The sequence below is a fragment of the Marmota flaviventris genome, chromosome 1 (genome assembly GCF_047511675.1).
Source record: "Marmota flaviventris isolate mMarFla1 chromosome 1, mMarFla1.hap1, whole genome shotgun sequence".
Classification (NCBI taxonomy): domain Eukaryota; kingdom Metazoa; phylum Chordata; class Mammalia; order Rodentia; family Sciuridae; genus Marmota; species Marmota flaviventris.
The window spans coordinates 179,622,205-179,649,212 of NC_092498.1; the positions used below are offsets into that span (position 1 = coordinate 179,622,205).

Sequence of the window (27,008 nt, forward strand, 5' to 3'; positions counted from 1 at the left end):
ACCTAACTTGCTGGAATATAGAATATAGTGTCACCAGAGATTTTACACCTGATTCTGTCACTATAGATTCCAATTCCTGGAAATAAAAACAACATTTTTTTTTTAAGCCCTGTTCCTAGCCTCACTGGTTTGTGACATGTATTTACTTGCATTTAATTCATTCCAGTCATCATTTAAGAATTTCCAAAACTAAAAGTGAGAATGATGTTTTCTTTCTTTTTTTAAGCCTCTGAAGCAAAGGAGCACTGGTTCTCTCTTCCTCCTGACCTTCCCTCTCTTGCTCATTGTAGAGGCCATGAACCTTAAAGACAAAAGTGTCTAAAAAGGAGATGGAAGAAAGAAAAATATTTTACTTGATTTGGTTTCTTCTACCAGTTGTACTATTTTTTGCAGAGTTTGAAATCCTCTTTATTTCTCTGTGTATGTGTGTGTGTGTGTTAAAAACCATGCCTATGGATCTAGCTGAAGTTGTAGTGGCCAGAGTCCTATAACTGGCAGAGATTGCTAAAGATTATACTCAAAGTATATTCAGTCAAATAAAATTTTCATCGTCTAGTTCCTTTACCCAAAAGAAATACCCTGTTCAATAAAACACGAGAGAGGAGTCGTTTTCTAAACACAAGTCGTGCTGTAGTGCTGCTCTACGAAAGCCCTTTACCCCTTGCCACACGACTGTATCTACAAACTGCACCTCGGCAAACATGAAAATCAATGTAACAATTCGATGTACAAGGCAAGGCCTACGGCGCTGCTAATGTCCCCTTGCTGGACACACACCTTAAGTCTCAGAGCTCTCAAGGGGTTTGCTGTGGAATAAAATTAGATTCCAACATCTGCCACTATTAAGGAAAAAATTCCATTTCCATCTCCCATATGAAAACACTATAACCAATGAACAGTAACTGAACCTTGATACCGTAATGGTTATTACCCAAATCAACTATTTTTTTTAAACAGTAAAATTAGCAAATTCTGCTCTCATAATTATTTGAATGTTATCAGACTAAATGTTTGATAAAATTCCAATATGATTCACTTGGAAAAACTGCTGCTTATTTGAATACCCAGAATATAAAGTGTATTCATTTGTAGCTATTCACATTATGTTTAAAGCATATCATCTTTTTAAAGTTTGCATTAGCCTGCTTTCCTAACCAAGCACAGAAAGTAGCCTACCTTCAGTTTTTACTTGCATATTTTATTCAGACATTTCTATTAGAGTTAAAAACAATCTCATTTCTATTATTCATTGAAGAGAAGAGATAATACATGTGAAATGATGGAACCTACACGAGTTTCTTTTACTGAAAATATTCTGTGCATTAGTCACAGCAGAATGTGCCTTACCTTTTAAAATGGAAGGTATTTGAGATACATAAATACATGATAAATAAATCACTCTTATCCACGAAGAGTATGGAACCTCTTACTTAGCACATTATGAAATGTTATCCATTTGTGTACAGTGCTGTATAATTTAAAAGCTCTTCTGCATACATTGTAGTATGTGACCTCCTCCCATGTTAAAAGAACCTTGGCCTCAATAGAGTTAAATAATCTTGCAATATCATGGCGCCAGGGACACAGCCTAGACCACAGCCAGCCTCCCGTGACTCTTACAGCTCACACATTCACCTCCATTGGGCATGAAAAAGCCTGGATTCCACGAGTCCATGAATGAGCCAATGAAGAAACGAAAGCCTACATGGCTTCTATGATGAACTAGTCCAGTGTCCCTAATTCCTCACTTCCAGGACAGGGTGGGACTTCAGTACGGAAACTGCCTTGAACACTCAGGAAAACAGTAGGAGAGGTGCAATTTGGAGTTGGTGCTACTATTTATTAGCTCAGAGACCCTTATGCAGAAACAGAAGAAAATAACAGTAGCTCACAGGGTTACTAAATTAAATGTAGATAATATATAATTGCAGGATAGGGTCTAGCCTGAAAGAGGTGCTGACTGTGAGGCCAACCCAGACAACCAGGGCGAGACACAGAAGCAGATGGAGGGAGATGGGCTGAGATGATGTGTCCCTGGTACTGCTCGCTTCACACACTGGATCTTTGGGGAGCACTGCACTATGACAAGCCCTGGTACATATACCTGAGGTATGAGTAACTTCTTTAGAAGGTATAAATTCTGAACATGAAAAAGGCCGGTCCAATTTGAAGCAGATTTGTTTGCTGGTTGATTGGTTGGTTTTTGTTTCCTTCACATGACATCATGGTTGAAGAACAGAACCTAAGTAAATGACCATCTTTCCTATTAATCAGATTTCCTGCTACCAAACTGTTTGGGGGGCTGTCTTGATACTCATCAATCCTTGTACATGTTTTCATAAAGAGAGTAGTACCGACACCTAAACTGAACAGCTAAGAGAAAAATCCCCAAAGTAGGAAGTTAGAATCCATTAGAAATGAGGAATAACTACTGAAAGGAATGAAAGTTAACAGTTCGCTTCCTTTCAAAGCCTGCAATCTGAATTATTAGTCAACCAGAAGGAGATCAGCTACAAGTTTGGGGGGCGGGGGGTCTTGGGAAATAGGCCACCATGGCAGATGCTTAGAAGCTGCCCACTTACATTGCTGAAATAGCAGCTTAGGAGGATCTACAAGGACAGGAACAAAGAGCAAGGATGTTTAAAAGCTCCCTAGTATTAGCCAACTGCCACCACCTTCTGAATTGTTCCAAAATCAGTAATTCAGTCCAGGGGTGGAGAATCTAGAGCGTTGTTTAAAAGAATCAGGTCACAGGTAGCAAAGGGGCTGTTAACCATAGGGAGATATGCTACAGTCAGAAAGGACACAAGGAAGGGGTAGATTTGAATTTAATGTCAGATGACAAGGACTAACTAACTGATATGTATTGAATAGCTTTATTATTAATTTTTGTTTGTTTTGTTTTAAGGCTGACCTGATTAGTATAATACATGTGTAGTTTCTCCAGTTTGGAGATTTGGGAAAAGTGTGTGGCCCTTGTAGGACTGAAGTCTATTATTCTTGGTAATTGAACAGGTCAGGGGGAAAATAAAAAGATGTAGACTCAGAAAGAAAGGCAAGATAATATATATTTAAATAAGAGATCCTCATCATAATTAGACTAAATAGTCAAAACAAGAATGTGCGGGGAGGGTGGGTGAAGTGAGAACAGGACACTTCTCCTTAATGCATAGCCTTGGCATGTAAATGAAGACATCTGAAGAAGCACACAGGTTTGAAGCGGCTCTAACATTCTATCATAATTAGAAACATTTCAAGAGCCCTGTAATTTCCAATCAAAATTACAGTAATTTCCGATATACAAGCCATGATTCATGACAGAATTTTACATTCCATGAGAGATTACGGTGGCCTGATGTATGACACGCTGAGTACAGCACTAACATAAACAATTCAGTTTAATGTTTAAACAGCACTTGATGTTTAGAATCTCACAATAAAAGAAACATATTATTGTAGAAATTATCACTTTGACAGTGATTGAAGGGTAGGCAGGCATGTGGCCTATAAAGCTATAATTTTTACAGTCCACAGCTTGAGTTTAATCATTTTTATATAACATTTCCAAGATATCCCTTAAGTATTTCATCCAGCCTATAACTTAAACAAGAACAACATTTTTTTTAAACCAAAACTCCCACTAAGTACCACTAATAACGTCAATAGAGTAAGATTTTAGGAAAGGTTAAAAAGGTATTGTATTATAAATACGTCATATTGTAAATACTCCCAGAAGTATATACTTTAACCACAAATTAACAAGCTGGGGTGTTATAAAATAGAGGGTTCATTAGTGATAATAAAAATATACTTGTGTAAAATTTCAAGTTGTTTAAATCTCACCTGAAGCCCTTGGTTGCCTCTAAATCTCACCTTGACGCTGTTATCAACTCCTTTGCAAAGGGGAAGAAAGTTTAGTATTCTTCTGGTCCTTTAAAAAGTATTCTTGGCTTTGGAGAAGCATTAGCAGACTATTGTGAATTTGTTCTTACAGATGAGCAAAAATTATCAATATGCGATGGTACACTGACAAAAGGCAACACAGTCTTTTTGTTTTTATCTTGTTTTGTAGAGATTTGCAACTCTTCCAATTCAAGTCTGTTCAGTTCCAACTCATCAGAATTGAACAAATTTTCTAATTGTAATTCAATTTGGGGATTGTGTATAAATCTATAGAAAAACTAAAATCATTAATATGTAAAGATGTGTGCAGTTTGTTTTAATAAGTGCACCTAATAGCTGTAGACAGCCGAGTGGAACAAAACAAACTGTGTAACTTTTGCTCTAGTATTGCAGAATATAATATCAAGGTCATCTGAGTAATAATGAAACAGTAGTAAGTGAATGATTCTACTACAATGAACTGGACCAAGAAACTTCCCATCATTACGATATTCCTCTGAAAGCCATGATAAACTGACTCAGGGATTGACAGAGAAATCCTTATCCTAGGAATGACTTGGAGGAAACAAAGCCAAGCAAACATAAACTCATCTGAACACAGTTTCATCTCAGAGCTCTGTACATAATTCCTGGAGACTGTGACCTCTTGGTGGTGCAAGTTCGCACTGAAAATAGACACCTCTGTTAATGAATATTCCACAGGCATCACAGACAAACATTCTCGATGCCTAATAGAGGCTCTTACCTGGCTTTTGGTTGCCGCAACCTTTGCAAACAGTGCTTGGGACACTTTAGCGCGCTTCATTTCCTGCTGAATCTCATCATAAATGGAAGCATTAATGTTCATGGTATTGTTCTCTGGTTTCCCATTCCTCTCAGTGGCAATAGTAGCTGTTTTCACCTACAAAACATTTTGAACATGGCTGTCATTTTTCATTGGCCAAATTGTTTTGAAGCATCTCAGGCTCGGCATCCAAACTGGACACTGTTGCTCCTTTTATGATCAAGGTGATCAACAGTACAGTCATTCAACATTAGTTATTGCCCTGAGATCAGATTGCTTAAGTTAAGGAAGTCACATTGTCACAGGTGATTGCATCTGTAATGTGACAGCAACTGCCAGCTGACAACCAGGAATTATAATGCCATAAAGTAAGTTTGCTGGAAAACAGAATAGTTTCAAAGACTTGAAACCCCTAAACTAATTGTCTCCCAATTACCTTCCATTGCAATCCTAACAAAGGAAATTCACAATTAAAATCATAATGCACATTGCGGTATCTTCACTGCGTACCCGATGCCTAATAGACAACTGCATCACTAATAGCTATTATATACTATGGCCTTTTTAATTTTAGACTCTTCTTTATGCCTTTTCCTCTTATGTTTCATTTAAAAAATCTTCCATAACAAAGCCATTTGCAGAACTGCATATTTAAATCTTCTATCCATCCATGAAACAGGTAGAGTGCCTTGCTTAATTATCATAAAGGCTGGTTGCATTTCACACGTGCATGTCCAAGCTGTTCTATGTAATTATTTCATCTTTTCCTGGCACCCTTGTATATAACTATTTCCTTTTGACTTGTGGAACTAGACAATAAGAAAATGTTTCACAACATTTCACAGAACATTACTATAAGTTACACAAAATATATAATCAGTGACTTCACAAATACATTAGTACAGTGAAAAAACTTGTATCAGTGCCTCAGATAATAATGATAAACAGGTATCAGCCGGAAAAAAAATGCCACTCAATTTTAGGGAGAAAAATCAAATCCCAACCTCAAAATTTATTGACAGGACTGTTTTTCTAACTCCAAATTTTCTTATGTGGTTACACGAACCAGCCTTGAAAATTTACATACAAATTATGCAGCTGAATTTTCACTGAAAATATAAAGCAAAAAATCCCTACGGATGTAGGACCATTTTTTTCTCTCAACAAAATAATGAAAGACCTCACTTCTCAGTGTCCTTTACAGAACCCAGGTTTCTATCCTCTAAATTCATGCCATCTTGAACAAATTCTTACATATACTATGGAAAATATAAAATGAAGTATATTTTAGGATAAATGGATGATGTTTTAAATTTTTATTTTATTTTTTTTTTTTTGGCTTTGAATGACACACATCTCTAGTCAACCTGTAAGACTTCCAGGTTTCTATTACCTGGTCCCCAAAACAGTTGGTATGAAAAGAGGAATAGAGGTCATCCCGGATATTTACTTCTCAAGGAACTAAATATAAGTACCCTCTGAAATGTACTTTTTTTTCACATTTTTTTAAAATTGGTGTATAAAATGTGCTTTCTGAATCCTCCTAACTTCTAGCCTGTATACGAAATAATTCATCTATGACTTTTCTTGAGGAGGTAGATTCTTCCATCATGACATTACTTCCTCTAGGCATGGAAAGGGTAAGGGTGTGGAAAGGCTGGGCAACAGGCATGAAGAGGACATAGCAGGTGAGGCGGAACAGGTGACCCACTGCCTGGGCCTCACTGCCACCTTTCAACTATTACCTGGAAACAGAACAGCATGAGTCCAGGCTGGGTCTCCAGAGTCCCCTTTCCAACTCTGGGACTTATGGTAAGCAAGGGCCCTCATAGAGGTCCATTAACGACTAGAGGCCTCCAAGAAAGCACACAAGGCTTTGAAGCAATAATCTGCTAAACACCACTTTAGGAGCTAGAAGAGTTAACGCATTACCATAAATTGCTTACAAAGTTGCTTCGGTGAGATTCAAAACTCTGCTCTGGGGTGGTCTTGCTTTGAGGCAGAGGGATAAGGTTTAGGCAACCCACAGGGTCCCTTTTAATACCTATTTTTCTCACTGCTTAAATGAAAGAGGAAAGAAAAGCCATTTCAATTGCTTTGAAAATTGGATGTTATAGAAGTGGGGGCACAAAGTCCAGTGCCTACGAAGAAACAGTTTCTTAGTAGCAATCTGGTTAGCAATAGTTAGGAAGAGCAGGCTTTGGAATCAGTGTTTTGGTTTGTTTTTAAAATAATTTTCATTCTTTTGTAAAAATTACACTTCAGAATTTGTCTTTGAAGTGGGCTATAATCATTTTACTTCAAACCTGTAATATACTGTTTCTAAAAATTTCTTGGGTTAATGCACTTTTTATAAAGTGGTTACAACTTGCACTAAAAATTGTTAAAAACTGTTAGAAATTGCAAGATCTCAAAATTATTTTTTAAAAAATCAAATAATCATTTCCTAACAGCCGATACAATCAAATCAAAACAAACATAGAAAACAAGTATATACGAAACATTGTTTATACAAAGAATGTGAGGTTAAAACTTTATAAAAAATATAAAGTTAGAAAGTCTCTGGGGCTGGGGATGTGGCTCAAGCGTTAGCGCGCTCGCCTGGCATGCACGTGTGGCCCGGGTTCGATCCTTAGCACCACATACAAACAAAGATGTTGTGTCTGCCGAATACTAAAAAATAAATATTAAAAAATAAAAAAAAAGAAAGTCTCTGTCTGTATTACTTATTTAAAAAATATTTAGAAGAGATCTTTTTTACCGTCTTGTTGGCCCAGATACGTATCTTATCATAGATAAGCTATTAGAATTCTGGAATCATAATTTTTCCCCCCAAACAGAAGCTATTGCTGAAGGGGAACTGAGTTGGACAGCTTTTCAAAATATGAAGGCTGAATTTCTCCCCAGGTAAAAATGGAAACAAAAATCTTTTATACCTCACTCTACTAAGTACTATTTTAGCTCAGTACAAAAAAAAAAAAAATCTTCTTTAATCCTGGTTTAGCTTTTAATATTATATCACACATTAAAATTCATAAAGTAGTTCATTCCAGGCAAAACAAACTACTCTTCAGCTCTTCTCCGCAAATAGCACAGGAGGTGAAATAAATGCAGTTGCCTTCTGAATAGCTTTTATCAAGGTAGCGTGTACTACTCCATTATTACAGCGGCGCCAGGGAAGTAGTTAAGAATGGGAGCTTCTACTATTTACCCTCCCTGGTGGGGACAGGGTGCAGTACTAAGGTCTGCTTTTTATTGTACTAAAATCATATAGAACACAAATTTTCCATGAAAATTTTACCGTGCTTAAACCGCGAATCATACTTTGCACAAAATGAACTCTACTTTGGTCTTGACTGGTGAAAGTGCTACTGCTCTTTGATGCGTGAGGAACTGCCTGCAAGCACGTTAGCTCTCACATACACAAAAGTTAAAGTTTTATGTACTTTTAATAATTACGATAATAATGGCTGGGGACATTTCTTAGTCAGTTATTATGTGCTGGGCATTCTGTTAATATATCTTAACTGCTTAACCTATATAACAGACCAGCGTAGGTATTAGGATCACCCCATTTTATAATTGAAAAAATTCTATTTTAACAGAGGTTAAGTGATTTACCCACAGCTCAAGGATGAAATCTTATGTTTGTCAGGCGTAAGTGCTTATCTTAGAGACTATGGAGTTATGGTGAGTCCGTGTTGTTCTTGGGCTTTCCTTAACTTATTGAAAGATGTGGGGCCTGCTTTTTGATGGGCATTTGCTAAATCTAGCTCATTAACGTTTGAGTTTCAGAAGTTCATGGGTTTAAAAACGTAATGTTCAAAATCCAACTTGAATTTATTTTCTAAGATATTCAAACTACAAATGTTTTCTTAGTAATCCTGTGTCAGAAACATGCTATCCTGTAACATGCTTATTAGTGCCGGAAAACAGTCCTCACACTCATATTTTTTATATTAATACTGTCTTTGGTATCATGTTTTGATCTTTTTGGACTCTTTTTCTTTCATAGGAACAATGCTAATTACTTTCCAAACAGACTTTTGAAGACTTATAGCTCTTTTAAAGATGACTATTGATGAGAAGCATTTTATAAGCACCTAAGTAGGATCTTAATGTTTCCCAAGGGATCCATAACAAATAAAACTTTTATCAAGTGTTAAGTTCATACCTGTAATTGAACCTGAACTTAAGATGAATGTATGTTTCATTATATTTGAGAGGTATTTGTTGTAAAGAAATGCTAATGGTGTAGCTACCAGGTTAATTATATATTCCTTATATGAACTTTGATCATTTTCTAAAAGCACTGTTATGAAATATCATACCTTACTTGATAAGCTAAAGAATTACATGAGATGTTAAAAACAAGAAAAAAATATATAATTCATATACTAGTTATAACTTGATAATTACATACTTTCAAACAGTCCTTATGGAAAATAAAACTGTAAAATTAATTTAACTCCAAAACTCACATGTATAAAATTACACAAATAAAACCAGAATAAGCATACCTAAGGTAGAAATCATCAACTTAAAACTAATCTGTTCTGTAGAACAAATCATTCTGAGAAAATAATCATTAATTATTATTAATAAACTTCCTCTAATAAACTCATTAGGAAAATTTGCAAAGCATAGTCAGAAAAGAAACCTTTAGGACCAGGAAACTTTGAGAGGACTGGGTTCTCCCAGGTATTTTCGTATGACCATAGTTTGGAAGGGGTACTATCTTCATAATCCCAGAAATGACATTATTCAAAGTTTTCCCATGTGGATCATTTGTCAAATATCTCATTTATTTTCCCAGAACAATGTTTTCCCATGTGTTCCTCTTCCTAATCTAACAATACACCTTCTCATCCCCTAGGACAAACAGAGCCCTCAAGTTCCATTTTTTTCCCCTTTCTTACATAAGTTTTTATTTTGAGGAGGTGGCTTGCAGCAGAGGAAAGAACGAGACTTCATAGGGCATTTGAAAACTTTAATTAAACCTTACACTTGGGTTTCTCCTTTTTCTCCTAGCAAAAGGCTGATTTGAGGATTTCATGAATTAATGTATATGAAGGTGCTTAGAAAACTGTGAACCATTATCAAGTGCACGGTATTCTTACTCCTTGAATTAAAGCAAGGAAATTGTGAAAAAAATGCTTTCAGCAAACATATCTGGCCCAGAGGTTACTGCCACAGGCAGAGGGCAAAACCAATGGCAAGGCTGCTGACATTGGAGGACAAGGGACAGGTGTGCAGAGGAGGGCCTGAACCTGGGCAGGGCCAGTCAAGAGCTCTGTTGTTTCCTGAGTCTGAGCAATCCCTCCTTGAAGATAACTTAGAATTCAAATACCTCAAGAGTTCGCTTGTTTGATCGGGTCCTGCCTAGGGGCATTCTGAAGTCAGGTTCAGGTGTGACCTATACCTTACAAAGAGCTGCAGACAATCAGTTTTTCAGGCCTACAGGTAGTCTGGGCCTTCCCTGAGTCACTAAGGGCCTCTCTCCCTTTGACTCACAATTCTTTATAGAAAGAAAGAGTTCAGGTCAATCAACTCAAGTCAAAGATTTGTTTCAAATCTCTTCATTTTAGGGGAAATGAAATGTATGGTGATTTCACACAAACTCTTCTTCAGCAAAATATATAATTAAAGAAGGCACAGTCTTGTAATCTGTTTGTGTATCTGTGGTTTCCTCCATTTTGTTCTTTCCATTTTAGTCACTTGTAATTAGCATATTTTTAAAACCACTTTTATTTGTGTGGTCTATTGGTTCCAGCTTAAGCATTCGATTTCAACTTAGCATGTTTTCCCCAAATCCAAAGTACTCATTTTGCAGTAATAATTCCTTTAATATGTCAAGAATATCTTAAAATTTAATTCACTGAATCACCGTTAAAGGGTAAAATGTGAGGACACTGGTAGTGAGTTTTATTACAATAACATTAAGTAATGCAAAAGGATTCTCCCTGAGGAAAACAGCATACCTTAAAGATTTACGTTATAGCTATGAAATAAAATGGAAATATGTACATATATCAGATAATCATTTCAGAATTTGGTTAGATTGCCAATAATACTACATTAATAAAAACATATTCTTTGAAAGAATTCCACGAAAAATAATTAGTAGTATCTACATACTTTGGTTTGATCTCCACCCTTCTTGAGAACAAACAAATGCAGGTAAGGGTAGCTCAATAAATAATCAGTAATTCACATCAAAAGAAATTATATATTTTTTTCTATCCCAATTTACCACAGAAAACAATGTCTTTATACATACAGATGGGAAAACTATCCCCATTGTATCTTAAGCATATATGAAAAGAAGTATCACTTAATAAAAATTAGTGTAATTTTGGCTACAGAGAAACTTTGGCTGATGAATATTGATAGCATAATCCCATTTGGAAAGCAATGGAAACCCTCAAAATCCTAGAAAAATCAGAAGTTTACAAAAGAATATTTTGAATTTGTGTATTAAGGAATCATTAAGTTAAATATTTGGGCAGAGTTTTAAAAAAGATGCTCAGTGTTGAAATGCACATTGGTCTTCGGCAAGTCATTCTTTTATGAGCACTGCCAATGGGGTGATAAGCAAATTAACTTTCTGCCCAGAAGCTGGCTAGTGTTAACTAGAGGAACAAAACTGACCAAAGTGTATTAACCCTAAGTACTGCCAAAAACAACAACAAAAAAAGTGTAAAACCAAGACCCAGGTAAAATACTTTTTTTTTGTTCAATTACTCTTACAAAAAGTAAATTAAAAAATTCATCATTCTTTATATTTTAGGAAATATTTTTATAGAAGGATCTATAGACCAAACTCCATTACTGTGTGTATGTAGGCAGGCAGGTATGTATGGAGCTACCATTCTTCTCTCCCAGAGAAACATGAAGTTTTTATTCACAAGTACAACAATGGCTTCCTTACAATTTGCTCATATAGACATCAATACCATTTTCATTAAATAAAATGGAGAAAATAGATTTTGTTGACATTTCTAAAAAGTCATCGTTTCTGAACATTATGATAAACACTTTCAGACCCTCAACAGTGGTTGAATATTATGTCTATTCCTCATTTGTGGAATTTCTGTAGCAGTTTCATTCTTTAGTGCTGAATAGGCTTTCTCTAGATTTCTGTCCTTGGAAATATGAGATTTTCTTTTTACTATTGATGAAAATAGTTAATTTCATGATGACATTGTGTTTGTGAATACTTTGAATCTGTATTCCACATTCAATTTTTATCCATCGAAGCTGACCTTATTTAAACACATTAAACATGTTTAGTTGACCTTAAACAATGTAAGAAAATACATCTGCTTGTGAAGTTTGAGTCTAATCCACTATCAAACTTTTACCTAATGGTTTGAACTGAAAATTAACTTCTTGAATTCTCTTAATAGTTATGAGGCTACTTTTGAAACCCGATTTCAAAAATCATAATACAGATGTACATACACATAAAGTTACCGAAAAGGTGACTTTTTTCCTTCCATTAAAAAAAGTGGAGAAATTTGGAAAAACTGAAAATGTGCCCATTTCTGGGAATATAGATGGAATTCCTTATCAGCCCCATTTAAAGCTGCCTTCGAGGACGGTATTAAACTTAATTATGAAAGATTACAAATGAGATGATGTGTAATTGGTACCAGCTGCAGTTCGTATTGGAGAGCATAAATACAAATGGAATTACTTATTTATTTTTATTTATTTACTATTCAAATGGCAGTTCTAAAACTGGTAGGGATAAAACTGACTTTATCCTTTTTTTTTCTATTGAGTTTAAAATACTTCTTAAGTGAAGAAATATTTTAGTAGTGGAGACAGATATCCCACTTCATGACTCCTTTTCACCCTAAGAGAACCCAGAGAATGGAGCAACACAAAGCAATTTTCTTTCCTCTAATTAGTAGCTTATTGTTTTTATATAAGAATTGGTACTTCGGGACTAAATTTCAAGAATCTCTATGAAATTAAAAAAAAAACAAAAACAAAACACCTAGCTAGCCAGCTACCTGATTTCTTGTCGAGATTCTTCCTTAAACATTAAAAAAGAGGAAAGAGGGGAAAAAATGAGTGGCAAAGAAGAGGAGATGGCACCTGGGGAGGGCGGCTGGGCGGTGTGCTTATCAGGGGCGCAGGACCCATGGCGGAGGCAGCGTTCAAGCTCCTTTCCCTTTCATCCTGGTATATTCGGTCCCTTTCTGCTTCTGGTAACTGCAAGAAATTCTGCATAGCCCGAAGGTTTACCAGCAAAGACTGGGACGCAGTCTTGGGGTCCTCTTCCTTCCGGAGGATTTCTGAAAGCAAGCCCTGTAGGGAATAAAAGGCAGAGGGTGAGCCTGCTCCTGTGTGTGCTCCGTCCAGCCAGAGATGATCCTCCCCCCTGCCTTCTCCACTGGGTTTGGAAAGTGAACCGTCAGAGGCATGAATTCTACTTGGGAATACATTAGTTGCAACTGAAGTGGTGGAGAAGAGAGCCTCAATTGTATTCTTAATTTTATTAAGCATCTGCTTTACATATAACATAAACTGAAACTGCCTAATTGGTCTCCTTCCTTTGAGTAGCTTAACTTGCCATGAAATCTTTCACAGAGAGACGATGGAGGGAAGTTAAGAATAAATGAAATCCTCATAATACAATAGCAGTGAACTGTATAGTTCTCAAGCTGCCTAGACAAAGGCAGTGGAATGCCAACAAGCTCAATATGTAAAGATACAAAGCCATTTCTAGGGCAGTTAAGTAAAACTTTTGAAGAAAATTAACTGTGACCTATCAGGGGAAAAAAAAAAAGAAATATTACTAAAGCTTCTCTTAAGGTTTATACTGTATTTTCACAAGCAATATTTAACATACTCCTTAATCTTCAAATCATCAAAGATTGACACCAGGTGGCCCTTTCAATTTGCCATTTAAAGGAAACCACAGACTATCCCAAAGGATTCTAAGTACCATCTTGCTATGCTAATCTACTGGGTAACAGGTTGAATTTTTGAACTTTGGAAACCACAGGTAAAACCTGCAATAACCATTTTCCCACATTGCAAAAATCCATCATAGCATACCCAGGAAAAGAAAATTCTCAAGTTCTGTAATTATCAAACTTCTTAGTTAATAAAAATAATTACTAGTGACACAAGAAATTTATAAACCACCAGATAACTCCTCTAAGGAGCCTTTCTTCCCCAAATAATACAGCATTATTTTTCAACGAATTTTTTTTAACTTTTGAAAGGACTTCTTTAAAAAAATGTGGTCGTCTTTTGCAATATGCTTAAGGGATAACAAACAACAAAAGTATTGGAAATTTTTTCTGGCCATTTTGTAAGAGCTGAGCAGCCCTTGTCTCTTCAATCTTGTACATAGACTAATACTTGGAATAGTATGTTTTCTTCACTTAGCCAGAAACTTGGTTTCTCATAATATATCTCAGAATAAAATTTCAACAAGATTTCTATATAATTTGCAAATCCACTTTGCAATAACCTTGTAGAAAGTGTCTTATCAAAATGATAGAGCCCAAGGCTATAACATTGAAGGTATTTTTTAAAAAATATATTTTCTTATAAGTACAAACCTTGTTTTATTTCTAATTCCTAAAGATAATGTACCACCCTGCCTAAATATAACATTTGGGTATAGATAGTATAAAAGCACTGTCCACTTTTAAAATGATTTATAAGCTGGTATTTTAAAATAAAACTTTGACATATTTTGGGAGGCTAAAGAGTTAACTTTAAGGAAATCTCTCAACTGCAAACAGAACCTAGTAACTGGACGTGAACTTTCAGTTTCACCATAAGAAATGTGAATAAGGAATTGAAGGGCACACGTCCCTGGGGTCATGATACTACAGAGTAGTGCCACAACTCCACATAAGAGCAAAATAGGCAGTTAATTTAACTAAAATTCAAACAGGCAATCACCAGCTATTTAATTTGCACAAGGCCAACTAATTAGATTGACTGTGCTTCTGATATGTCATATTGAAATCAAAACATACAGGTCACAAGGAAAAAAGAAAAAAACCCAATAAGTGTAATAAAATAGCCCTTGCTCAATACCCCTCCCCCTCAAATGTTATGTATTTTTAAATGTGCTTGGCAAAGCAATGAATATCAATGGCACAGAAACAGAGAGAGATGCAAATGTTCTGTAGACATGTCATAAATTCCTTCAGAACAATATTCATTTTTGTCATCTCAACATAATACCTACCACATAAGGGTTTGATATTTATTAAACCTAATAATTGTGTTTATACAGATTGCAAAAAAAAAAAAAAAGGAAAAAAAGACTGCAAATATAATAGAAATGTGAAGAAGATATGCCACCCAGGGATAAATTCTAATAGGAATTGTTAGCACTCTGGGTGTGCCTTCATTGAAAAGTTATGTGACACTTTGTGAGATGTTTATTTATACTAATACTTTAGTAATTAAAAAAAATAGATTAGGGCAAAAGGTATCCTGTAAGTATTTAGAATACTTTTCTATTTCAGAAACTTGAAATTAGACATTTTTAAAATCTTAAATAACAAGGTAATAGATCACATATTTCTACTGCCAACGTTTCCCAAAAAAGCAGAAAACTACAGTGAGAAAATCAAACAAATAAAAAAATAAATACTGTTCTCTCAAGTCTTGTTAATGCGAGACAAAGTCATGCTGGTATGACTTAGAGGAGGAGACAGTGTGTCACTGGCGAGGGGATTTAGAAAGTTTTCTACTTACTGTTCGTATTTTGATACTGGCATGCCTTCCCATTTAAGCATGAAAGTATTGCAGGAACAAAGCATTTTATTTCCACTTAAATTAATTGTCCTACTGGAACAAGTACAGTTTTTCTGCCTGGAGTTTGCTGATGGTCTGAAACAATGTTTCAAACCCTGGAACACTCCAAGAGCTCTAAAGTGGCCAGTGTGGACAATCTCCTGTGTTTTAGAAATCTTTTTTTTTTTTTTTTTTTTTTGGCCCAGAGCTTTCAATGAGGGGAGTGCCCCCTGGTGGAAATGCTTGAAAATATTGTGCAAAAACATTTGATTAGTGTTAATTAAAAAAAAAAAAAAAGTCACTTTAGAATACTTCTGGATGCAAAAGGACTATTATCAGAACCCTACTAGCAGGGAATATACATTTTGATCCTATTTAGGTCACTGTTTTTTGAATACTTTCATTTAAGGATTCAAGATATATGTGACGTCCACTTCCCATTTTCTATAGTTGAAAATACAGTACAGACTTGCCAAGCTAGGTCAGGTAATTTGTAGTAACTCCTCATGGTTGACAGAGGAATCTTACCAAAAATCTCCTTCTTCATACTAACAACAACAATAACACCACCAAGAGTATGTAAAGGCCATCATGTACCTTAGTAGTTATCATCAATATTGTGCATATATCATATCATCAATATTATGCATCATAGATGCTCAATAAATCTGCTAAACTAAACAAAATTATTAGCCTATTTCTTGTTCTAAAAAGAACTAGAGGACTTATATCTTATGTAGGAAGTTACCAGCACCTCATGAATATTAATTTTATTGGAAATGAGAAGCTGCCTTTCATTGGGACTTCATATCTTACAAATAATTAGATGTGTGCTCTATATATGAAATTATTCCACATTGTCATTACATAGTGGTTAAGTGAGAATGCTGTTTTTTTTCAATTAAAGAATGAATTTACTGAATTCCTAAACCTTTGTTTTTCTACATTCCAACAAGAGTTTACAAGTTATTACGAGTAAAATTCATTAGTAATTGTAAGAGAAAGAAAAAAAACTTCAATAAATATTATCAGTACTTCCAAAAGCTAATTATGAATTCTTTAAAATAGTAGATAAGCAAAAGAGACTGCCAATCCGAACAAAAAGCCTGTCTGGCCTCCCGTTTGTCTCCTCTTTGAACATAATCACTGATTCAAATAGATTTTATCAGCTTCATGGAACTTCAAAGCCCTCAGAAAGAAAATATGATTTTATGAAACCTCCCTCCTAAAAAGAAAATACACAGAAGAGTCTTCAAGCCTACCTATCTCTGTCCCTTGGTGAATTTTTAATCACATGTCCAGGTGAAAGAGTATTTTCAAACTCCGCCCACTCCTTGGGACTCATGCCAAGTTAAGTTATAAGTAGACGCATTTATCTCTGTCCTTAGGTAGGCTAATTGAGAGCTGTCACATTGGGGTAATAGCACCTTTTTACCTTTTATTCAATAGTGACATGGATAGTGGACTTTTCTTAAATTACACTGTGAAGAATTATAGGAACACAGTAGCAATTTCTGTTATACTTAAGCAGGCAAATTTCTCTCCACCACATAATTTACAGAACTCAAATTCAATAAAACATTACATGATGGTCCATTACTGTTATCAGTTTTGAATAATCCATCTTCATTCTTTATTTTACTGGAAAATAAAGTGTGCCAAAGACCAGAGAAGTAGGAGAAAAGAGGGAAAAAAGCCAGAGTGGGATCACAGTGAAACTGTTTTATTTTTTTAAAAAGGGGGATATTAAAGAATGTATTTTCTTGTATCACAACTTTTAAATAGAAATATTACAGAGAGGTGAATTGAAAAGTATCAATACAGAAACTGTGGCAATGACTTTTAGCCATAGGTTTCCATTAAAAAGACATCAAGTAGGCATAACTGTATGAATGACATGCTAAAAGCTGGTGTCTTCAATAGCAATTAAAGAACATATGCCCATCAATTCAGAAGGAAGGAAATTCCTTAGAACAAGTAATTTTATAAATTTCATCATAAATTTTCAGAAAAGATAGACTTTAAAAAAATAGTTATGTATGAAAGTTTTAAGAGAAGATGATGTTTTAATTTGTGAAACCCTATTAAGATGATGAAAAAATTTTCAATTAAGAGTTGAAACATGAAATCAAAGCTTTTAAAGTTATTCAGAGGTGTCAGTGACTAAAATGATTCTCAATTCATAACCATGCTATTATATTAATATCTCAACATACTGTTTATGGAGTACAATGTCTTTATCCAACTATGTAACTTTACATTTTATGAACATATTTTACATTAATTTTTTTTAAACCTGAAGTTGGAATTGCACATTGTAATAAGTGCACACAAGTGTGTGATGTGTGATTTAACTCTGCAGAGCTCCTCTTCTATACATATGCATTAGCATGTGTATTTTCGTACTCCACACTCACACCATACTCACTCTGCACCTGCTTTTACTGAAATGCATACACTTTGAAATAAACACACTACATGCATTCATATGAATGCATAATCATTAAAATAAATGCAGCTGTGTGTATGTATGCGTGTGTGTGATTTTTAAGTATGACTGCTGAAAATACATACATGCTTGTGTGTGCAAAAGCTAGCCCCTCCACCAGTGAACACTTAAATATACATAACAAATCACTGCTATTTAAATCAAACAGCTTTCAATACGGCCCAACACCTACTTCTACTGAGAAGGACCAACTACCAAGTTTAAAAACCTAACCCTTTTATAATCCAGGGCTCCAAATAACTTTTTGGTAATTATTTTGTTCTAAATTAACTATTCAAAAATAGGAATCTGTATAATGTTATACCAGATTATCATTCTCTTTTCACCCTTGGAAAAAATAAAATTACTGTTTTTGAATATTAACCACAGAGATAACTATCTTTCAAAGAGATTAATTTGGTATAGCAGGAGAAAATTCTACGTTTCTTCTAATAAATAAGTCCTATAGATATCCGAAAATTTTCAGTGTAAGAACCAAAGGCAAAAAAAAAAAAAAATTGGTCAACTTTTCACAATAATAATGGTAACATCACAACCCAGAAGAAAAACCTCAATGATGGAGACTCTCTTCTTATCCCAACTCTCCTGGTATCCCTCACCATATAAAATGTTCTTTCCTTCATGCTTTAAGATGCAACTATTTGCTCAATTTTTCAAACTTATCAGTAAATCTATGTCTATAATTTGTGTCCATGTCAATGTTATCTTTGCCTGTGGGTTTTTAATTGAATCCAACAAGCATTACTGGAACTTTTATGTAAAGTCCTTTTGTTTTTGGCCCAATACCGAGAATTACTTGTAGTTATATTCATAAAAATAAAAAATACCACCAGAAACAGAAATATCTAAAGAGTTGACTTTTGATTCATTCATTCATTTTATTTAATAATTATCCCCCTCACACACACACTGAATTTAGGTGTCATATGAAATGTACAAGCTAATATTGAACAGTTTTTAAACGGTAAAAATATGGAATTAGGTAAAAACCATACAATTTCAACCCAAAACATAACCATGTGTGGCTGCCCTTTTAAAACTACACCCATGGTGTACAAAAAAAACAGATGAAGAAACCGAAAACAAACACTGAATTAAAGGCTTTGTCAGGTCTCCTAATGCCCAATCACGTTAAGGCAAGCCAAAAATAAGTCACAGCTGGGATTCTCCTAGGTATGGAAACTCTGCCAACAAGGAATTAATACTAGATTATTTTTGTACCAGTATTTTATTCTTATCATCATATAGTAAGCAAAATAACTTAAATATGAAATTATGAGTCAGGCCAAAAAACAAAAACAGATTGACAAAAGGGACAGTGGCAAAACAAGTTGGGAAAAAAAAAATCTTACGTCTTCAGTCTAATCAAAGTTACCCACTCTTCTAGTTTTGTAGTGTGCCTTGGACAAAAATAAACACTATATGTATCATACCAGTTTCCAAACAAAGAAAGAGGCCTCTCATGCACAGTTTAATAAAATCAATTTGTTTAGGGCTTCTCAAGTGTTTTTCTTATGACGTCTCCTATCACATATCGCCTTTCCTCTATGTCCCTCTAAATATGGTCTACACTAACGGCTCCACAGGAATTCTCGCAGGACGATACGGGTGTAAAACCCTAGGGATATACACAGATCTCAATGGGAAGTCTAAAAATGGGTCTGCAAACGAAGGTCTGTAGACTGCCCCTACCTCACTGCCTGTTCTGTGGGTAGTCTGACTGAAAACACCACCCTACCCACACCCATTCATTATCTCCTGCTGCTTGTCACTCTACCATGTGGGAGAGATTTCATGGCCCTCAAAGCCTAAAATATTTATTATTGGGCCTCTTAAAGATAATAGTGTGCTGATCTCTAGCCTCAAGAATGAGGTTTGGAAGAACAATGACATAACTGAGGGAGAACAAAGCTAAGAAGCATTTTATACTAATAAGTCATTATTTTCTTTCAAAATGGCTGCTTAGAAATCCATGCCAGAAATTGCTTTTGAGCTCCCAAGTGTCAAAAAAAAAAAAAAAAAAAAATTGTAGAAGAACTTCCATAAAGCACATTTATACACTGAAATCTGATATGAGTGGAAACACAGAAAAAAACATTATGCTATAATCTTGGAATCCTACCCCTGACCTCAACCAAGTCATGAAACTTTCCTTAATAAATAATAGTGTATGATTCTGCTATATAAAACATGCCGAATACCCCCTTTAGAAATATTTCTGATACTTAATTTATTTTTTCAAGGCCTCTGACTCAAGATCAATCTGTTCATCGCTTTCCCTTGATAGAGGGGCTATAGCGTAGGGAAAGGAGTGATAAAAACTAGGTACCACCAGGAACAAGCAATATGATCACATCTTAAAGAGAAAGAGTTACTGTAGAGTACAAGAATAAACATTAGCATAGATGAGATTAAAGAAAGGAGAGAGGGGAAGGAGAGAGAGAGCAGAGCCATGTACAGTCAGAAGGGAACTGACCTGAGTTCTGTTAAAAGCCACACGTGCAAACACTGCCTGGGAGATTCCTGCTCGTTTCAGTTCATCACGAACCCACTGGTAGATTTCGGAAGACACCTCTGTGTTGGTTGAAACCTGTTGCTCCAAAGGCTTATTCATAGATCTACTGACAGGGGGAGGGTGGTTCAAGTACTGTTGGTTTAAGGACTGCTGGGCTAATAGTCTATTCACTGCATACTGCTGATTCAGTAGCTGGGCCATCACCAGCTGCTGGTTGACCAGCTGAGGACTGATAGGCGTTGATACCAGCCCAGGGTGCAGGTTTGGAAGAGGGGTCCGGACAGAGGGCTGGCTGCCATGGGAGAGCTGTGCGGGGGACGGAGGCTGCTCAGCTGTGTTCCCTGGGACCGGCTGCTGGCCAAAGTTGACATGGTTGGCACCTTGCTGGGACAGCTCAGAAAGACTATCCATTTCGACTAAAGTGGACAAAAAATTAAAAATTATGTTCAGCCAACAATGTTGTGTAAATTGATAGGAATTTCTGATCGTTTCCTCAATTAAAAACCAAAAGACAGTAGACACAAGGTACAATGAAGAGTCAATAAAACCAAAACAATTTCAAGACAGGACTCACCAGGCTTCATCTTGGTTTTCCTCTTCTGAGCAATCCTACAGACTGAAAGTGGGACGACACTCCTGGTCTCCATTTTTTAAGTGTGATTTATATTTAAGGCATAAAACCTACTATATCCAAATTCTTGGTAACTAGTTTTAGGGTCAAACTGTTACTCATTCTCATTTATTATCCCAAGAAGGCTTATAAGCAATGATGTTTATATTAAAATGACTTCTAGAAGAATATCATTTGCTTAATGGCAAACTAGAAACAGTGAGCCACGCTAAGAAAATAAGCTTCTGGTTAACAAGCAACTAGAGAAAAGAAATTTACAAATATTTTCTTGTGTTATATATTAACCTTAGTAGTTTAGGCAAAAGGTGTGAAAGGAAAAAAAAAAGATGACATAAAATATTTCCTATGTTCAATTTTTATGTAGCAGTGAGTATAAAGAAGTGGTTGGTACTATAAAGACGTAAAAAAAAAACGGGCATAACAACAATAATAACTGAGCACTGTTCTGAGTATCTTCTGTGGCTTGTTTCAGTTAGTTCTAACCAACACAGACAGGAGGTTTATCTGCAAGTATTTCTTAGAATGAAGCAAGTGATGTATCATGTTAACAACATGGTACCTCCAGTGTTGCTAAGACCCAAATGTTTTCGCGAGAAGCTATGGCTATCACCAGACACTACAGATAATTCTGCACGGAAGGAGCAGGGAGTCATTCTGGGACAGCAGTGATGCTGCCACAATTCTGCAATTTATTTCCACCTGCCCAGGTCAAATCCTTCTCCCTTAGCTAGATCCCACGTGTGGACCGGCTGAGTATCAGATCTAAGTGCATCAAATTTTTTGCTGCTACAGGGAGGAGATTGGTTTGATGCTCTGGTCTGGAAAGGTTAAGCATGGAGCTCTATGTAAATAGGCAAAAGTCTTTCCAAATTTACCTCATACTTCCCTTTATATACTCTATTTGGATTTTAATCATCATTTCTCTTTTCATTAAATATGCAGGTTTTACATTTAGATGAACTTATCATGTAGCTATCGTCACTGATATATGTAAAATATAACTAAGAATTTGGGAAGAAACCGTCAGTTTCTATCAGTGATATCAGCCCAAGTGTGCCATTCAGAGATAATAGTAATTCAAGCAATTATTCCAAAAATGATGCATTGTCTTCATTACAGCCCTAAGCTATAAAAGGCAAAGAATCTGTTTTGGTAGATGGATGGCTTTTCTTCAAATATTAAAAGCTAAAACATGCTCAAAATTTGGGTTCTCTTGTCTCTTAAAATCTTTAGGAAAAGTTATTATTGTTGCTATTATTAAATGAATGTAAAGGAGATAAACAGAAATAGATTTAAAACAGGGCATAATGCTATGCATATTAAACATCCGATTCTTTATTACTTTAAAATACATTATTTGGAAGGTACAGCTATGTGAAAGAAAGCAGTAACAGAAAATTAAAACATTACCCTTAATCACAGCGTTTGCAATTGTGAACACTAACAAACTTGATCTGGGGAAATTGCCACAATCTAAACGTTAAGCTACAGGACACAACCTTTACCTGTCATTTCACACTGCAGGTAAATTTCCTGCATAATAGATACTGAACTAGAGTTACGTGATAGGATAAAATGTTACCCTGGAATTTTAGTTTGGAAATGATGCAATGGTTGTTCTACTATAGATGATGGAGAGGGATGCCTGCCAAAGTGCCTGCTGGGGGGGGGGGGGGGGGCAAGCTATAAAAGTGACTTGATTTCAATTATGGAAACTAGTTATTAATTAATACAGTTTAGTTTCCTTAAAATTTAGGTGCAAAAACAGGCTCATCCTCTTTCTCTCAAATAAAAACAAAAAGCCTAAAAGCACGACTTACTTCTCAGAGAAATCACAGCTAATATTAGTTATTCAAGGCCTGGTTAGGTCTTCACTGAGATGTTAAAAAATGACAGCTCCCCTCCTCACGCCTCGATTTCCTGCATGTCTGACAACCAAGTCAGTTTGGCTGATTTAAACACAAACATTTATTGAATTTAATTATCTCATTATACTCATACCCACTCCCCACCCCCAAAGAAACATTCTAAATTGATCTCTAATTGGGCAATCAAAAGACCTGGCTTTAGATGTGACTTTGATAAACCCCCAAATGACACATAATGGTATGTAGCCACCGCTGCAACCATTTTTTTTTGCTTACCCATCATATCTTTTGTCTTCTTGAAATGTTTGTACCACCTTCCAAATTCTTGACATTTTGCTGCTGAGACATTTGCATAGTAAGTGCTGTTCACAATGGAAGAAATCATACTCTGCATGAAGAGGTGGGGAGAACATTTGTAATACATAGCAGCACAAGAGGCAACACAGCATTGTGGAAACTGTATTTTTTTTTTAAATCAACTGAATACCAATACATTTTTGTTTTACACTTTAGCCTAAAGCTTCAACTTCTTAAAATTCATTAACTAGACCATCAAATGCTTATTTAAGTAGCAAGCAACAGCCCACTGAGACCCGTATAAAGCTATCAAACCCACAGACTCTTCTCCAGGATTATTTATCCAAACTCCATTAATATCATCTATTCCTAGCCTGACAAACATTCATCGATTCCAATAAATTTAAAGACATGAAGACAACAGTATTTTTGCAATTCATAAGTACATGATACTTTGCGATGGAATGACTGGACTCTACACCCTTACTACTCAAAGTATGATCCAGGGACCAGCCATATGGGCATCACCTAGATACTTGTTAGAAATGTTGGATTTTGTGCCCTACCCCAGCACTTGCATTTTACCAAGATCCACAAGGGATTTGCAAGCACATTAAAATCTGAGAAACACTGCTTGTACTTTCACTTCTATTATTTGTAGTTCAATTGGAGGTGCACTAACACTGTTCAAAGGTTAACACTGATTACATTCAAGAAAAACTATTCAAAGAGATTCTCTATCAGAAGGGGGAAAAATATTCTGCAATCTTTGTGGCTGGCTTTATCTATAGTAAAGCTTGAGTTCTAAATTTCAACCATGGTAAATTTTTTTAAATACATACATCTCAGATTTATTACATTTCTCTAGGAAGATGAAAATACACATATTTTCTCATATTTTTATACTGCTTTTAACAAAACCCTAGAATCAGAGTTAACCATTTAACATGTAAAAATAAAGACAATAATTTTAATGTATTATGAGGAGTTTTTTTTTTTAACTCATTTTTAATAAAGAGAAGTGTTTTCTTTCCAGAAAATTTCAGTTATGGTAATTTTAGTGACTTAATTCCATGATCTTTTAAGCTAGAATGCCCATATTCGCCAGTAGCATCTAAATTAATTTTCTATTAAGTCTTAAGAATGAGCCTCTGCAGCACCAATCCATCCCTCACCCCAATGAGTAGAAACATGAGAACATACATTTCAGATTGCAGCTGGTCTACAGGGAAATGGTTTACAGAAGGCAGCATTGTTCGGGAGAGAGTGAACAACCAGAAAAGCCAGTTTGGGGACAAAAGTATTTTTATATCATTATCGTCTTTAAGCTACTTCTAATGTAAAGCTCTTTGGGTTATTAATTCTCCTGACATCCATTATCAGTGTTAATTTTGTAGCATGCACACATTTCCGTAATGTGTAAATCTGGGGGAATCTCTAAAGAACTTGGATTGATGGATAAGCTAGAGTTGTATTATTTATGTAAAAAACGGCTATCTCTACTAAGAGGCACTGTGATGATATCTTTTTTTTTTTGACACTTTCTACTTTATAGTCATTTTCACATTTTATTTCTCTAAGAAGACATTCTTAATGTGCTCATGATGCTCTGCCATTAATCCAATAGCTTGCAATTTCACTAAGAGCCTCCCACAGTCCACAGTGCAAAAAAGACACTTAGCAAGGTTGCCAAAACCAGAGCCAGAAGATTACCTGATCCAGTTAACAATCAGTCAGCTTCAATCTCACTTACTCTATGGTAATAATGGATCAATAAAGCCAGACACTAATAAAACTACTGAGATCACTGATGGATTACGGTGATTCTGCAAATGGATGACAGTTGATGCTCTTCCACTTTGGTCTAATTCTTTCAAAATTATTAACTCTTTATCTAGATATTCTGACAGATGCTTATATGTTAATACAAGTTTTAGACATAGTTCATATCTTAATTTTTAGAAGTGTATGGAATATCTAAGTTTTGCTAACGTTTCTGACAAATATCAAATCGATTTCAACTTCCCAATAGTCTGATAAATGAAATTTGCTCTTTGATGCACACTTACTATGTGCCTGGCTGGTACTAAGGATTTGAAGATGGATAAAATAGAGTCTCTGCATACAAAAATGTTATCACGTATTGGGAAGAGAGATAATGTAAACCAGTCATTTCAATTCAACATGATTCAGTGCACCAACAGGGGAAAATATATGGAGTGAAGGGAGGGGAAGAATCCATAATGTTTGAAAAACTCTGAAATATTTTATAAAGCTAGATCCTATATGTAATAACATTATGTCCTTCATTAATATCTACATTGGGAAAATAACATCCAAATGCACAGCATCAGCGAAGCCCTTGTTCGAGCCTAAGTTGGTAGGCTATGTCCTTAAGTGATTTTTCTGGATGTCTCTACTTTGTCAAGTGATGTGTGCTTAGGAAACTCTGAATAATACAAATATTAATTCATATTAATGTTATATGTATTAATATTAAATGTCACTTAGGGCATAAATCAAGAGTCTAATCCACAGGTTATAATGCACACCAAAGCAACTTTTTGGAATTTCTTTTGTGCTTTTGCAGGACTGGGAAATATTTTATAATTCAGGTAATTTGGGGCCATCTCTCTTTTCATCAGAACAACATGAAGCAATCTGTATGACTAAACCACTCTGACAACTACTTATGAAGCGCTCCTTCTTGGTGGCAAAATCCCAACTGCAAGCTTAGATGTGGCACCTGAGTACACAGGTGCCTTTCAGCAGCATAGAAGAGACACTGCAGAACATTGTGGTGCACATGGGTATTTGAAATATCATATCCAATACTGTCATGTTAAATCTGAAAAAATCAGGAACACCAATTGTTTTGGTGATATAAATTACAAAGTGAAGACTGGTAATATATTTTACGTGGTAGGATGTATACAGGTAGACCAAGTTCCGTGTTTTAAATGAGAAAGCCTTGGGACTCTTATGCCAATCCAAGGCGACACTGGTTTAAAAAGACTCTGCAAAGCAGGGCTGGGGTTCCATATTACTTTCCAGCCCAATGCCTGGCATATATTAAATATACATCGAATGTTCATCTGATGAAATGAAATAGCAATAAATCTGCACTCAAGTGCAAGATGTGTGTCACACACTGGAAGTGTGACCTTGTGTCAATTAATTGACATTTCTATCACAATTCTCCATACTAAATGGGGATGGTGGTAGTATTCATCTCACGGGGTTGTTTTGAAAATCCATTCTATACGGGCATTTTTCCCCATTCATTTAACATGTGTTTAGTGACCTCCTACTATGTGTCAAGCATGGAGCAAGTCACTAGGAAAGTAATGGCTTGAAGAGACATACTATCTATACTTGGACAGACAATAAATAAAATAATGGAAGTGATGCAATTAGCACAGAGCCTGGAACATATCAAGCATGAACTTACGAGATGTTAATTACTATGACAACCCTCTACCTCCTCCTCCTCCTTTTGGGGCTTTTATTATATGATCACAGAGATCAGTCAACTATGCTTTAAATAACAGAGAAGTATCAGATAAAATTTTTGAGATGATGTATTTTAAGTCAAATACATTTTCCTAGGAAGACTGAAGAATGCACTAATTAAACTATTAACAAGTCCAGCCAGTGGATAACAAGGGAAAACACCAAGGGAAAAGCATTTCTATTTGTTTCAATATTCCCATCTGGTAATG

General features: G+C 35.5%; 1 protein-coding gene across 8 annotated transcripts in view; it reads right to left on the reverse strand.

The window, feature by feature from the left end:
• The window catches only part of Satb1 (SATB homeobox 1), a 98,083-nt gene that overhangs the window by 27,723 nt on the left and 43,352 nt on the right, over positions 1-27,008 (reverse strand). For all 8 annotated transcript variants that reach the window (XM_027923172.3, XM_071619409.1, XM_027923173.2 and 5 more), the window contains 4 exons: positions 23,266-23,377; positions 20,452-20,906; positions 12,794-13,006; positions 4,649-4,804 (listed from right to left, as the gene is read on the reverse strand). In XM_027923172.3, the coding sequence (XP_027778973.1) occupies positions 4,649-4,804; positions 12,794-13,006; positions 20,452-20,906; positions 23,266-23,377 (936 nt within the window). The remainder of the gene's footprint in view (positions 1-4,648; positions 4,805-12,793; positions 13,007-20,451; positions 20,907-23,265; positions 23,378-27,008) is intronic.